The sequence below is a fragment of the Plasmodium coatneyi genome, chromosome 8, assembly GCF_001680005.1.
Source record: "Plasmodium coatneyi strain Hackeri chromosome 8, complete sequence".
NCBI classification, from domain to species: domain Eukaryota; phylum Apicomplexa; class Aconoidasida; order Haemosporida; family Plasmodiidae; genus Plasmodium; species Plasmodium coatneyi.
The window spans coordinates 112,293-125,635 of record NC_033563.1 but is presented as its reverse complement, the minus strand read 5'-3'; the positions used below and the strand labels follow the sequence as shown (position 1 = coordinate 125,635).

The window sequence follows — 13,343 nt, the reverse complement described above, 5'->3', positions numbered from 1 at the left end:
CGTTCAGGAGCCCGGGAATGAGGAAGTTTCGAAAAAAATCGTAGATTGGATGAGGGGTCTTCCGCCGTCGTCAAAAGTGGGCAGCACATGTCAAAGGGGGAAGAACGCAGTCGTCGAAGGGGAGCAACGCGTTTGATGTGGTTAGCATATAGGAGGTGATTCTCTGTATGAGGAATGGAATGTACATTATTCCCCTTTTCGCGGGGAAATATGCATCCATTTGTTACTGACACAGGGGGGTATCCATAATAGCGCGAGTGTGTATACACCTCGCAGGAGTGACATTTTGTGTGACCCACCTGTTTTTTTTTTTTTTTTTATTATTATATTTTTTTCATGTTGATTAGTGTTGATCATTTTATTGTGCATTATTTATTTTTCTTGGTGCTCCTTTTTTTAACTCTTCCCTGTATAGATTAAAAAAAGGAGATTTTAGTTAGCACATTTGTTCTTTTTTTAACATGTACATTTTGCGCGGTGTTATTTTTTTTTTTTTGGACACTTACACCCTAATTCTTATAACTTTAAACTACTTTAACCCTTAACAGCTAAACACCAGACCATATAGTTGTTCCTACATCCTAAAACAGCTGAACCACCAGGCCATATTTTTGTTCTTACAACCTAAAACAGCTAAACACCAGGCCACACTGTTGTTCTCATACTCAAAAACAGCTAAATACCAGGCAACATTGCTGTTCTTATACCCTAAAATCTTACATCCTTAAGTGCGAAATCCTACATTATTACCCTAAATGCTAAATCCTACACCCTCGCTAAATGCGAAATTTCACACCTCCCCCCACTAATTCATTCACCTTTATTCTTTTTTTTTTGTTGTTTGTTTTTATGTTGATTAGTGTTGATCATTTTATTGTGTATTACTTTTTTTTTTTTTTTTATACTAATTTTAAGATCTTCACTGTGTGGATTAAAAATTATAATCTTCCGATTGGCACATATGTTTTTTTTTGAAGATGTACATTTTGTGGGGGGTTATTTTTTTTTTTTTTTGGACACTTTAACTTTCAAATGAAAAAGAAAAATGTTAGAAGAAAAAAAAAGTCCTCTTAAAAAAGAAGAGTGGTGTGGTGATGAATTAAACAAATATTATGTTCAATTGTTGTAATGTCACAAAAAAACATGGTTCCTATGCAAAATTTAATAGTATGTATGCATATGAACTTACAAAAAAAAAGAGAACGCGTAATCTAATAAAATTTTCAAGGATCAAAAAATTAAACGGAAACTTATATCTGTATTATTTAATCATGCATTATAGGTCTGCAAAGTCATGTAATAGTATGAATATTACATCTTATAAGTATTATCTAAGAAACATAAAAAAATAAAAACAAACCTCCTGGTCGAATGTTTGCAAAACAGGATTTATTAAATTTGACAAATACGGGAATTGTTCAAAAATGGGGACACACCTAAGGATGCTTATCTTTTCTCAAATGTGAGCATAATATAAAGTGTGAACTATAACACCACACCGCCTTCGTTTCTTAGACGTTTTGTAATATATGATATAAATAGACAATTCCTTTATCACACACACTCATGTTTTCTCCTCCCATTTCACACACATTCCTCAAGAACACACCACCATTGTTGCCAAAGAATTAGCATCAACACTCTCCATGATACATACTAAGAATTATAAGCGTGATAAATGTTCACGTTAACCTTTACCCACATATGTTCCATTTACATGTTCCCTTTTTTTTTTCATTGTGTACTGAAATGTTCAATTCAGCTTATACATGTATAGACCATCCGCCACGTCCCTTATTGGAAGCAAGACAAAAGGGCACTCAAATTGTATGATATGTTGAACCATGCCATGATCCTTCTTTTTGTACAGTATAGCATCCTAGTTCGCAATTGTATCTCACACTCAAGGTTTTTAGAACTGTGCTGACAGAATGATTTATGTGGTTTATAGAATTATATATACGTGTATCGTGGGCGACGTGGCACCTGCACGAATTCATAATGTGCAGTTGGAGAGTACTCTGTGCTGTGTATGGGGTACCCCCCCCCCCCCCTTTTAGGCCCCTATGTACACAACCTCTACACACATAGTACATAACTGTGGTCACCATAGTATTTATGTATCCCCTCTGCACATAATACATGGTCATGGAAACTTTAGTATGCAGGTTTGTCTATACTATCCTCTCCGGGGTTAACACCCCACCGGTGGGGAAGACCCCGCCAATGGAGTCATCCCCGTTGGGGTTATCCCTATTCGGGTCCTCCATCCTAACCTTATGATATGACCCCACCCAAAAGTGCCAAAAAAAAAAAAAAAATGGAAGTTAAAATGTGAAACCTTCATACAACTAATCAGCGAGAGTGGAATGCCAAGCTCAGGGGAAAGTGCAAATGGGGAATAGGAGTATAGGCTACACTCTTGGGTTGTATGCTGGACCCAACACATGCCACTCTTAGGAGGGCAGGGGAGCGGAAGTCTACATATGTACGATGTCGTTTTTACTTTAGTTCAGTTAAAAAAGCGTTTTTTCACTATGCATACATTCATCTCTGTGTTCACGACACATGGGGCAGCATGCTGTGGTAACACCTATAGGGTCGATATGACTGTCGTTGTAGACGACATAATTGGGGATGAATTCGAAATTTTTTATATAAGGTATGTATATAGGGAAAAGTGTGTATACACCTGGTGAATAGGTCACCAGCATAAAATAGATGAATTAACAGGGGAAAAATATATAGAAAGGAACGCTGTTCTGTTCTGAACACATGTAGGAAGGGGGCGGTGGTGTTGGTGGACTGGGGGTTACACATAGTAATGTGTGCTCAAATTTGTTATTCTCCCTATAAAAAGTACTCTTCTTCCTAATGAACTTCCTTCTGTGTATAAACCTGTATCATATTATGCGACTACATAGTTTCTATGCGCAGGAATAAAAATGGACATAATAAATCAGCAGTAAATTCTATGGAAAAATGATGCATGAGCATAATTAAGTATCGTTCAATATTCTGAATATGTTAGGGAACATTCGAACATGTTAACAATGAAGTAAAGAGCTATCCTAAAATACCTAAACCACCTTCAACCGTGCAAAATTCGAAAATGTAGAACAAAAAAGCTGTAGAATGAATATGAGGCTCAGGAGTGTTAAAACTATTTTGAACCCTCCCTTGAATTTTCTTAACCCTACTCTTATGCTTGAACCTTCCTGTACACAACTTGTGTATTCATCAAAATGGAAACATATAGGTACTTTTCTTCCATCCCCGGAAAGTTTCCTAAAATTTAAATCAGGCAGGAAAACGAATAAAAAGAAAAGGATAGATTAATATGCAAAGTGTAATATAAATTAAAGAAGGTCAAAAGGGAGCTCCAATGACAGAATATGCACACTCCATATAAGAGAATTTTTGGTAGTATCCTTAACAGAAAAAAAGAAAAACAAGAAAAAAAAGAAAAAGAAAAGAAAAGAAAAACAAGAAGAAAAGAAAGGGAGAAGGATGTACACTCCGGAACGTATTGTTAAGAGGATATTCTCTCCCTTTCTTTTAACACATACTTCATAAATTCCTTCCGTATTATATCTTCCTTCCTATTTTATTTACAAATTTCTTTCCTACACTACATGTTGATGAATATACACATTTGGAAGGTGATAGGAGAGCGAACAGTGCATACGAAGTGTATTGCATTTGTTAACAGTTCTTAGTAACACTTTAAACAAACAGTAAAGTATGAATTAATATAATATGCAGTAATATTTTTTCTCGTCGAGAAAAAATTTGCACTCCTCTCTATGTACATGTAATAATGGAAGTATATATAAATAATAATAATATGGTATGCTGACTAGTCACACATAATATAATACCATAAATGAATAAAAAAAAATAGATAAGGGGGGGGGGCTTGAAATTTTCCTTTTCTTTACTTTGCAATTTCTTACTCCAACTTGTTCATACTTCCATGTTAGTTATGTGTACATGTGATGACGTGTTATACATGAATGTGTAAAATATATTATAGTTGCATACCGAATGAACAACATATATAATATTGAGAAGAAGGTTTTTTTTTTTTATATATTCCTGTTTATACTTATAAACCAAGTGAAACAATCATACACCTGTTTATTCTTAATCATTATGAACAGACGAAAATATTTATATATTTATTCTGTACGAATGTATAAATAGAGAACATTTTTGAATATAAATTTGCTACATATACAAAGAATATATATGCACAATGGTCACAGGATCGGCGGAAGAAACACTCACTGTCAGTTGCTATGCTCAATATGTATATATGAGCATATATTATATACACACATATATAATAGTACCCTCTTCCTGTGTGTAGTGTGTGGTGTGTGGTGTGTGGTGTGTGGTGTGTGGTGTGTGGTGTGTGGTGTGTGGTGTGTGGTGTGTGGTGTGTGGTGTGTGGTGTGTGGTGTGTGGTGTGTGGTGTGTAGTGTGTAATGCAAATGTAAAAGTGTAAGGAAATACACATCGAAATATCTATTTATATATATTCATGTATTCCACTAAAATTTTATTTGCAGGAAGGAGATTTGAGTCAACTACTCTCAAAAAAAGCATATCGTGAATTCGGTGGAAGCGCAGATTATTGTGTTTTAGATGGTTCCTATGGACACGTGAAAAGTGCATTAGAGACTGCGCTACAGGGGTATCCAAGTGTTAAAAGTTATGCTGAGAAATTTGCAAAAGCACACTGCTATGCATCCAACATGGGAACGACGAGCAACCCCTACAGTCAGCCGTGCCATTTCTTCTATTATTGGCTGGGTGATACATTAATTAACAAATTAAATGTCGGTGAATCACCTTTAAGTGTTATGAAAACAATCTATGAACAACTTAAAAGTGTTTTGGGTGAGGGGAAGAACGGTTGTGCATTTATATACAAGGACAATGAAATTGACAAAGACCTTTTTAAACATGCAAAAATAAAATATGACTACGAACAAGATTATATGGAATTAAAGGAACAACTGGAACCACCCGTTAAATCTTGCTCTAAGGAATATAAACAACATTTAGATGCCATTAAAAAAGCATGTAAAGCTGTAGAACAGGATTGCGCAATAGGAAAAGGGAAGAATAGTCGCGGGCAATATTGTAACAAGTTCAATGCAGGAACGGGGGAAGGTGGAGATTACTGTGATCCAGGGAAATTATCAGAACTAACATGCAAACCACCACCAAAACCTAAACCAAAGCCGAATCCAAATCAAGCTGGATCATCAGGTTCCTTTAGTGATGCTGGTAGTGGTAGTTCTGCTAGCAGTGCCGTTGTTCCTGCTGCTGTGTCTGGTGGACTTGTCACATTGCTAGGATTACCAGGACTTGCTGCATTCTTTTTATATAAAGTACATAATTATTATCACTGTGTCTATATACACATATGTGCTATATATATATGTATACATACATATATATATATACAACATATATATATAAGGTGTATATGTGTATATAATACATATTCCTTACTTTCCTCCCCCCTACATCTTCATTATTCTTCGTAGTACAATCTTTTACCTTCTTTGTTTGGTAATCACACCTTTGGTAACTCATTTGGAGGAAAGAACAGGAGCAATAAAAAAAAAAGATCACTTCATCGTCATTTTAATACCCTCACGGAAAATGCTTCCATAACAACAACAGACTCTACATTCGACTCTTCAACAACAGGAGATTCTATGACAGAAGATCATTCTACAATGTATTCTGTTCCATACACTACTACTACACGAACATCATCTATGAGCACCAGGAGAAGAAGAGGAACATAAAGTTGGGAAATAGCAACAACATCAACGAGGACAGTAGAGGCATATCAGTTATCATCGTAATGTAATGTTCCCCATCCCCTTCCGGACACTCCCCTCACCATCAACTACCATGATCTGCAATGTTATAAATACATTACCCCCCCCCTTAAGAATAATTATGCAAATTGTGCAAACATTATGCAAATGTGCCCAAAAAAAAAGGAATCTTGTACATGTGCACATCCATATGTACATGTGAATAACATTGTATGTGTGTGTGTGGAATGTCATGCTGCTGCTTACCTTCAAATTATGAACTATAATAATGTGTGCAATATTTTACATATAAAAAAGAAAAAGTGTTGTTGCCACCACACATATATATATATAGTAGTAATGGCTACATCTTCCAATATTCGGAAAAAAATAAAAAAGGAAAAAGTAAAAAAAAAAAAAAAAAAAGAAAAGGGGAAGAGGAAATTTTATTTTTTCGCAATAGAAATACCTAACAAACAGAAATGGGGCTCCCGAGAGGAGTATCCATGTATAGGAAGGCATATATCCATATTTCCTTATGAAGTGCCAAACACCAGAACACCGGAGAGCAAAACACAGCAGCAGCAATATTTTTTTTAAATAATAAAAATTTTGTACGAATCACACATTCTACACTTCTGTTGCACATATTCAACATTCCACACATATTCTTCTTCGGGTATAATGTGTTTTCAGTGTAATATATATAAATAAAGAAACAAAATAATGGAAGGAATGAGCGTAGAATTCTCAATATAAATTAAATATATATATTATATAAAAAAATTTTAGTAAAAATTTTTAGTGTGGAATATTCTCTGATTGTAAGTAACTTAATTTTTAAATTTCTTCACCTTAGGGAAAGGGGGAAGAAAAAAATTACACCTTTAAAAAGAAAGAATAAATAAGTGTAAGGAAGGTGTAATATAATAATACACAAACTAACACAGAGTGTAATAATATAGAAAAAAGTAGGAAGAAAAATTGTGAATAAGGCGCACACCACAAAAACACACGCGCTCTTCCTTCCACCCCTAACAACCTTCCTTTATACTTAGTGCATCAAATTTTTACATAAATAATATACATATAAATTTATATGTACAATTCATGTTTTAGGAGAAATTGTGATTCCTTGAAGAGAAGGAAGGAGAAGGAGGGTTTTTGAATACACTTATGTGGGGGGGAAGGGATTAGAAACTTAGTGTAAATAATGTTATCGTATGTTTATACGGATGTGTGTGAAGGGAATAATTGCATAGCTTCCCGAAACTAAGAAAAGGACTGAAGGCAAATATTGAAATAAGTACCATGTACAAAAAGGTTTATGCATTAAAAATATAAGGAAACAAACCCAAATTAAGGAAAATGACGGTAAATACCAATAGAAGGAAATTATAAGCCGAATATATTGCATATAAAGTGTGAACGTGTGTAAAATGCAATATAATGTGCATATATCTCCCTAATTATATTTGTAGGAGGACTCATGTTTGAGTCAATTACCCTCCAGGGAAAAAGATAAAGAATTGAAGCAGGGTCAGGAGGACTGTAGCAGTAGGGAAGGCGGCATAAGGAGAACAAAGGCCAATTTAACTAATAGTATACCATATACAGCTCTTAGTAAAATAATAGGGGCACTTTGCTATATGAAGGGAATAGGAAGCGACGGGGAAGATTATCGGAGGGTATGCAAATTTCTCCATTATTACGTCGGTGAAATATTGTATGAAATATCTTCAGATGATGACGGATTCAAGAACACTGTGGATGAAGTGCGTAATACAATAGATACTCAGGAGAAAGAATTAGGCAGCTGTCTCGGGCACCACAGTGATAAAAAAGACGAGTTCATGAATAGGAAATTACTATTTGATTACTCCCAAGACTATACACAAATAAGGGACGAAATAACTGGGACAAGCACAAACACATGTTTCCAACAATATAAACAATATCTAACAACTGCTGCAGGGGCCTGCAGTGCAATGCTAACTGCATGCCAAACCCTAGGGAAGAGCACCGAGCAGGAAGGATATTGTACCTTATTCAAACAAGTCTGCCAAGGTAGTACTAGTACTGGTGCTGAGGAAAAAATTCCACCACCATCCGAATTGAAGTGCAAATTGGAGAATGGAACAACATCAGGGGACAGAACAACAGAAGCAGCGGAGTGCAACGCAGAATCCGCTGCTTCAGCAGAGAGGGGAGATTGGGTGTCTAGGGACGGTACTATGGAATCCTCCCCTATCGAAACAGGAGTAATCAGCAACACCACTACCGCTGCACCTATCGTATCTGCCGCAATTCCATTAATAGGGCTCCCTGTGGTCACCTTCTTTTTATATAAGGTAATGTAACCCATTATATACCTTAAAAATAGGAATAATAGCAAACGTGCATACATATCTTTAACTACCAATATAAAAACGAAGGGGAACTGTACAATATATATAATACATTTATGTTATATATGGTACCTAACCTCCCACTTCACTTTATCCAGTACACATCTATATTTTCTGGAATACGTAACAACTTCTCCAGCGGGAAGAGCAGAAATAGAAGGTCCGTCCGACAGGAATTAAACACATTCTCAGGCGATTCCTCTACAGAATATGCAACAACAACTGTAACTTCCATAGCTGATCCATCAGAATATTCTGCTGCTACATTGCCCAAAGGAAGATCAAATAATAGACAAAGAAGGAATAATATTGCTTACCAACGTATGTAATATCTACCCCTTCCTCCTCCCTTCCATAAAGGAACCACACAAACCTGCAACGTGTTTTAAAGTGCCTTGTACAAGAGTGCGCTACCACAGAATATTCCACAGAGTGTATTCTTCTCTATGCAGTTCAGAAGAAAAAAAATAATAATACAAGGAGTGAGCAAAGACGAAAAAATATCAATTACCGTTTCACACATATATATAATGATCCCTTCCTCAAAGCATTATACGGACGTACACTTTTTTTTAAGTGCACATTGCCACAGAAAATATGCCATACACCGTGTCTGCAAGAATAAAAGTGAATGGAAGAATGAGCGGGGTTGGAATATAGGTTACTATAGCATATAATACTCTCCCCCAAGAGAACTATACAAGGACTTGCAAGTGTTTAAGTGAATTATCTGCGATAAAAGTAACAAATATAAGAAAAGAGCATTACAAAATTCTAAAATTGCAAAGAAAAAGAATTGAAAAAAAAAAAAAGAGGAAGGAAAAAAAGAAAAAAAAAAAGAATTGAAAAAAAAATTGAAGTGTAAAAGAATGAAGCAAAAAGGAAAAAGACTAAGAAATTATTTTCGAAGAACGTGATCAAACTCCGCTTAATTAGGCGGGGCGTAATTTGTACATTAGCTATTTTTGATTGGAAAAAATTATTTCCTTCTTCTTCAATCTTGTTTTTTTGTGCGTCGACTTTTTAATTTTTTTTTTTTCCATCTTGTATTTTTTTTGTGCGTTGAATTATTAAATTTTTTTTTTTTTTTTGCAGCATCAGTATTCCATTGATGGTTTTTTTTTTCTCTTTTTAATTCTTTTTTTTTCTTTCTTTTTTTTTTGTAATATTTTACGCCGTTAATTTTGCTTCGCGCGCGCTCGCTGGTGCACGTTGCACTTCCTTCGCGCAGCAGCGACGACGACAAAAACGGAAATCCTTTTTGCAGGTTTCATCATTCGCAGTTGTTAATTTACTGGTTCACGTTTTACAGTTTTCATTTAACTCGTTCACATGTTCACATGTTTACAGTTTCCATTTATCATTTTTCATTTCACAGTTTTCATTTTAACTGTGTTCACATATTTTACACAGTTTCCATTTTAACTGTGTTAACATTTTACACAGTTTTCATTTTTAACTGTTTTTAACTGAAAAAAAAAAAAAAAAAAAAATTTAATGAATATGTTGGATGTTAAGTAAGATAATTTTACGAACAGATAAGAATAAAAAGTGGAAGATTTTTTTAATTTATATTCAGTACTCATATATTTGCATGAACACTTTAATATAGTGAAATGAGAAGAAAAATAAAATAAGGAAGAAAGAAAAGTGTTAAAGAAGGAAAAAGTACGCTGTCCTTCTGCATTGTATGAACTACATGGTTACTTATGCCTTCATGGGGGAGACATCATATTCAAGTTATTACATTCTAATGTGTTACATGCGATCGTAACGTATATTGGTTCTTTGCCTTCCTCCGTTCCTGTTGTTCCTTTGTTGCCTTTGATGTCTCTGTTGTTGTTGTTGTTCCTTTCCTTTTCTGTCATTAATATTTGGCCTTCCTCCTGCACGTGGTGCTCTACCATTATATATGGTAGAATGATCATCTGTTGTCGAATCTGTTGTTGTGGAGCGACCAATTGTTGAAGTGCCGTTTTCTGTTGTTGTGTATTCCGTAAGCGTATCGAAGTTGCGTCGGATTGCGGATCTTCCTTTTCTTCTATTCCTTCCTCTGTTGCCTCTAAAATGGTTACCGAACAATGAAGGTAGAAGATCATACTATGAAGGATGTTAGGGTGTTAGGGTGGAAGGACATAAAAATGTGTAGTTATATAAATATATATATATATATGATATAAATATATACATAGTGGTAATAATTATTACTTTATATAAGAAGAAAGTAATTGTTGGTAGCCCGGCTATTCCTAGGATGGAAGAAACAATGGTTGCAGTGGGATTCGCTTTAGATGCAAAGTTCAGTTTTAACTGAACGTTGTTATAAACGGTAACCTCTTGGTCACTTTCCCCTTTTGACTTAGATGACCCATTATATGATAATGTTAGTGGGATTTGACCATTACTTACATCAAAGGTATTTTTGAATTGCATACAATATGGGTCGATTTTGCCATTACAATCAGTAAGTACAGCACTAAATGCTTCTTCAGCTGCTTTGAGGTTATCGAAGTAATTTTCGTCGCACTTCTGTATATGCCTCCTTAACTGTTGTTGTATTTCTTCATAGTTCTGCGAGAACTCATATACTTTTTTTCTATAACCAAAGAGGTCTTTGTCAATGCCATCTTTGTATACAATGTCACACTTATTTTCTGCATATTCGCCCCTAAGGATGCTGTAAACTCGGGACATGAGGTCTGAGAAATTATTACTGCCCTCGTCTAATACATTATATAATGTATCTCCTATCCAATAATATACAACATTACAGTACATGTCCTCGGACGATTTCTGCTGTGCATTCTTCTTTTGGGATGCCTCACAGTATGCTTTCACAATTTTCCTTCCATGTTCGTCAGTGCCTTGCTTCGTGCTTAATGCTCCCTTCACACTTTGGACATTTGCATCGTGGTTATTACATTCATCCTGAGCTTCTTCTAATTCGGAGTATATTTTTCCGTAAGGTAAGTTCAACCAGTCGGACCCCTAAAAATGCAGTTGATAGAATGTACATGCTTCTATATTCCTCCCATACTATGCACAAAGTATTATAGGAATAATGTATATATATCCACCCAAAACAGAGTTAACCAAACCGTTAGTGGTCCTCTTCCTGATTCTGACATTTTTTGTGCTCGGGTGTTATTTTTGTTAAATAATAAAATTTATATTTAAAATGTGCTCATTTTTCCACAACACATATATATGTATTAGGTTGTTGCACATATGTATGTTACATATATATGTTATATTATGTTATGTGTACATATGTGTGAACATTAAGATCATTACATATGTGTGCATATGAGTATAATTAAAGTCAGAAATATGTGCTGGAACAACTAAGCAAAGGGTCCCAAATGAAATAAGAATAACAGAAAGAGAGAGTTAAAATTACCATATGTTCCCTCCCTGTACGTCATATTACCGCATCTTAGGTAATAGTTCGAAACATTATATTGCACTCCTAAGCATCCTCCCCTTTCCTATTATGTTCATATAGGGAAGGGAGTGTGCAAATTTCTCTTTTAAAAAGTAGAAATTCCTATTTGAAATGTTCACTTTTTATGTTCTACTGTTATTTGTTAAAAGAGCATTATTAAGGAAAATTTCAGAGCATACATATATTGTATACAATTCAGATATATGTATAGTATGCATATGTACATGTGCATATGTTCATGTAGGGAGAGGGAGCATTTATAGAGAGAGAGCATACATTCTACCATCCCTCAACCCCATCCCTTTTTTGACGAATATGTGCACATATATTTTTTGACCTTACTCTCTAATCTTCTGTTAAAGAATCTCTGTTCTTTTTTTCCTTCTTTTTATATTTGAATTAATAATTTTGTGAAATGAAAAAAAAAAAAAAGTACTTAAAGAAAAGTGGTGCTCATAAGGAAGAAGAAAAAAAGAAGAACAAAAAACATCCCCTAAAAAAAAAAATAATTGTTTCCTAAATAAAATTGATCAAATATTTCTATTGATAAGATTTATTGAGAAATATTATTAGAAAGAAATTTCTACCCTATTATAGATTCTACAGCATATATATTCATACAGTGCGGTGTATCTAATATATATATCCGCTTTTAAAATTTTTTAAATTGCGCTTATTTTTCTCTTCAATGAAAAATTTTCCTCCTATTGTAAGGAAAAGAAGAAAATTTTAATGTAAGAAAATTGCTATAAAAATATTATGCTCGTGAAGAATAGGCAAAAATAAAAATTCAATAAGAGTAAGTACCCCACACACACACATTTCCGAATAAAATACACCTTGGGGGGAAGGAAGGAAAGTTCAATGAATAGAGGGGAGTCTCATCGGAAATACGAAAGGAATGACCATTTCCCGGATTTTGTCTTTTCCATCAACGTGCATTTGTTAATACTTTGTTCATTCGTTCCAATTTTTTTTTCCTAATACGTGTGTATTTATACGCATTTAATGCAATTTCACCATCATTGATTTGTGGAAGCTACATTTATCACATTATGTAGAAGGAATTGGCCATGCGTTAATTCCTTCAGTACCAGGCTTATACGGAATTGAGTTATTTCCGTGCATGAAACATATATGTGCTCTTAATGAACTTTTGTGTAGAAATATTAAGCAATATAGTAGTATCCAATGTACGAACACAAACACAAACACACACGCAGATGCTCCTACATCATGTGACCACTGGAAATAAGGTAATGAATAGTGCATCATGGAGGAATTCATTCCGGCATTCATTGTGGCATTTATGTACATTACACACACATGGAATATTCCCCATGATCTTGTACTTCTTGTACAATATCATTCTTTTTCGAAAGAATATATATATATATATATGAAGGAATAGAACGTGTGTGCGCTAAACATATGTACAGTACTTGTCTACCTGAAAGTGCAATATACAGAACTTATCCATTACCTGTCTACGGGAAGGTGTAATAGATAAATTATTGGAACGCTTGTATTATTCCACACATATATGATGATAGAATGTTCCCCACGCGTGGGGAAGGGCAATATCATAAATTATAGATGGTGCTTTGCCCTGCGCCCCTCCAAAAAGATGGGGGGGTATGGTGGGGA

The 13,343-nt window shown here is 34.8% G+C and overlaps 1 protein-coding gene across 1 annotated transcript; it reads right to left on the bottom strand.

The window, feature by feature from the left end:
- Positions 1-10,292: 10,292 nt before the first annotated feature.
- PCOAH_00019420 (Variable surface protein Vir7-like protein) lies at positions 10,293-11,379 on the bottom strand (the record flags this gene model as incomplete). The annotated part of the gene is made up of 3 exons (XM_020058751.1): positions 10,293-10,313; positions 10,460-11,239; positions 11,350-11,379. 3 exons carry the CDS (start codon positions 11,377-11,379, stop codon positions 10,293-10,295), a joined length of 831 nt encoding a protein of 276 aa, XP_019914566.1.
- Between the last annotated feature and the right edge of the window lie 1,964 nt (positions 11,380-13,343).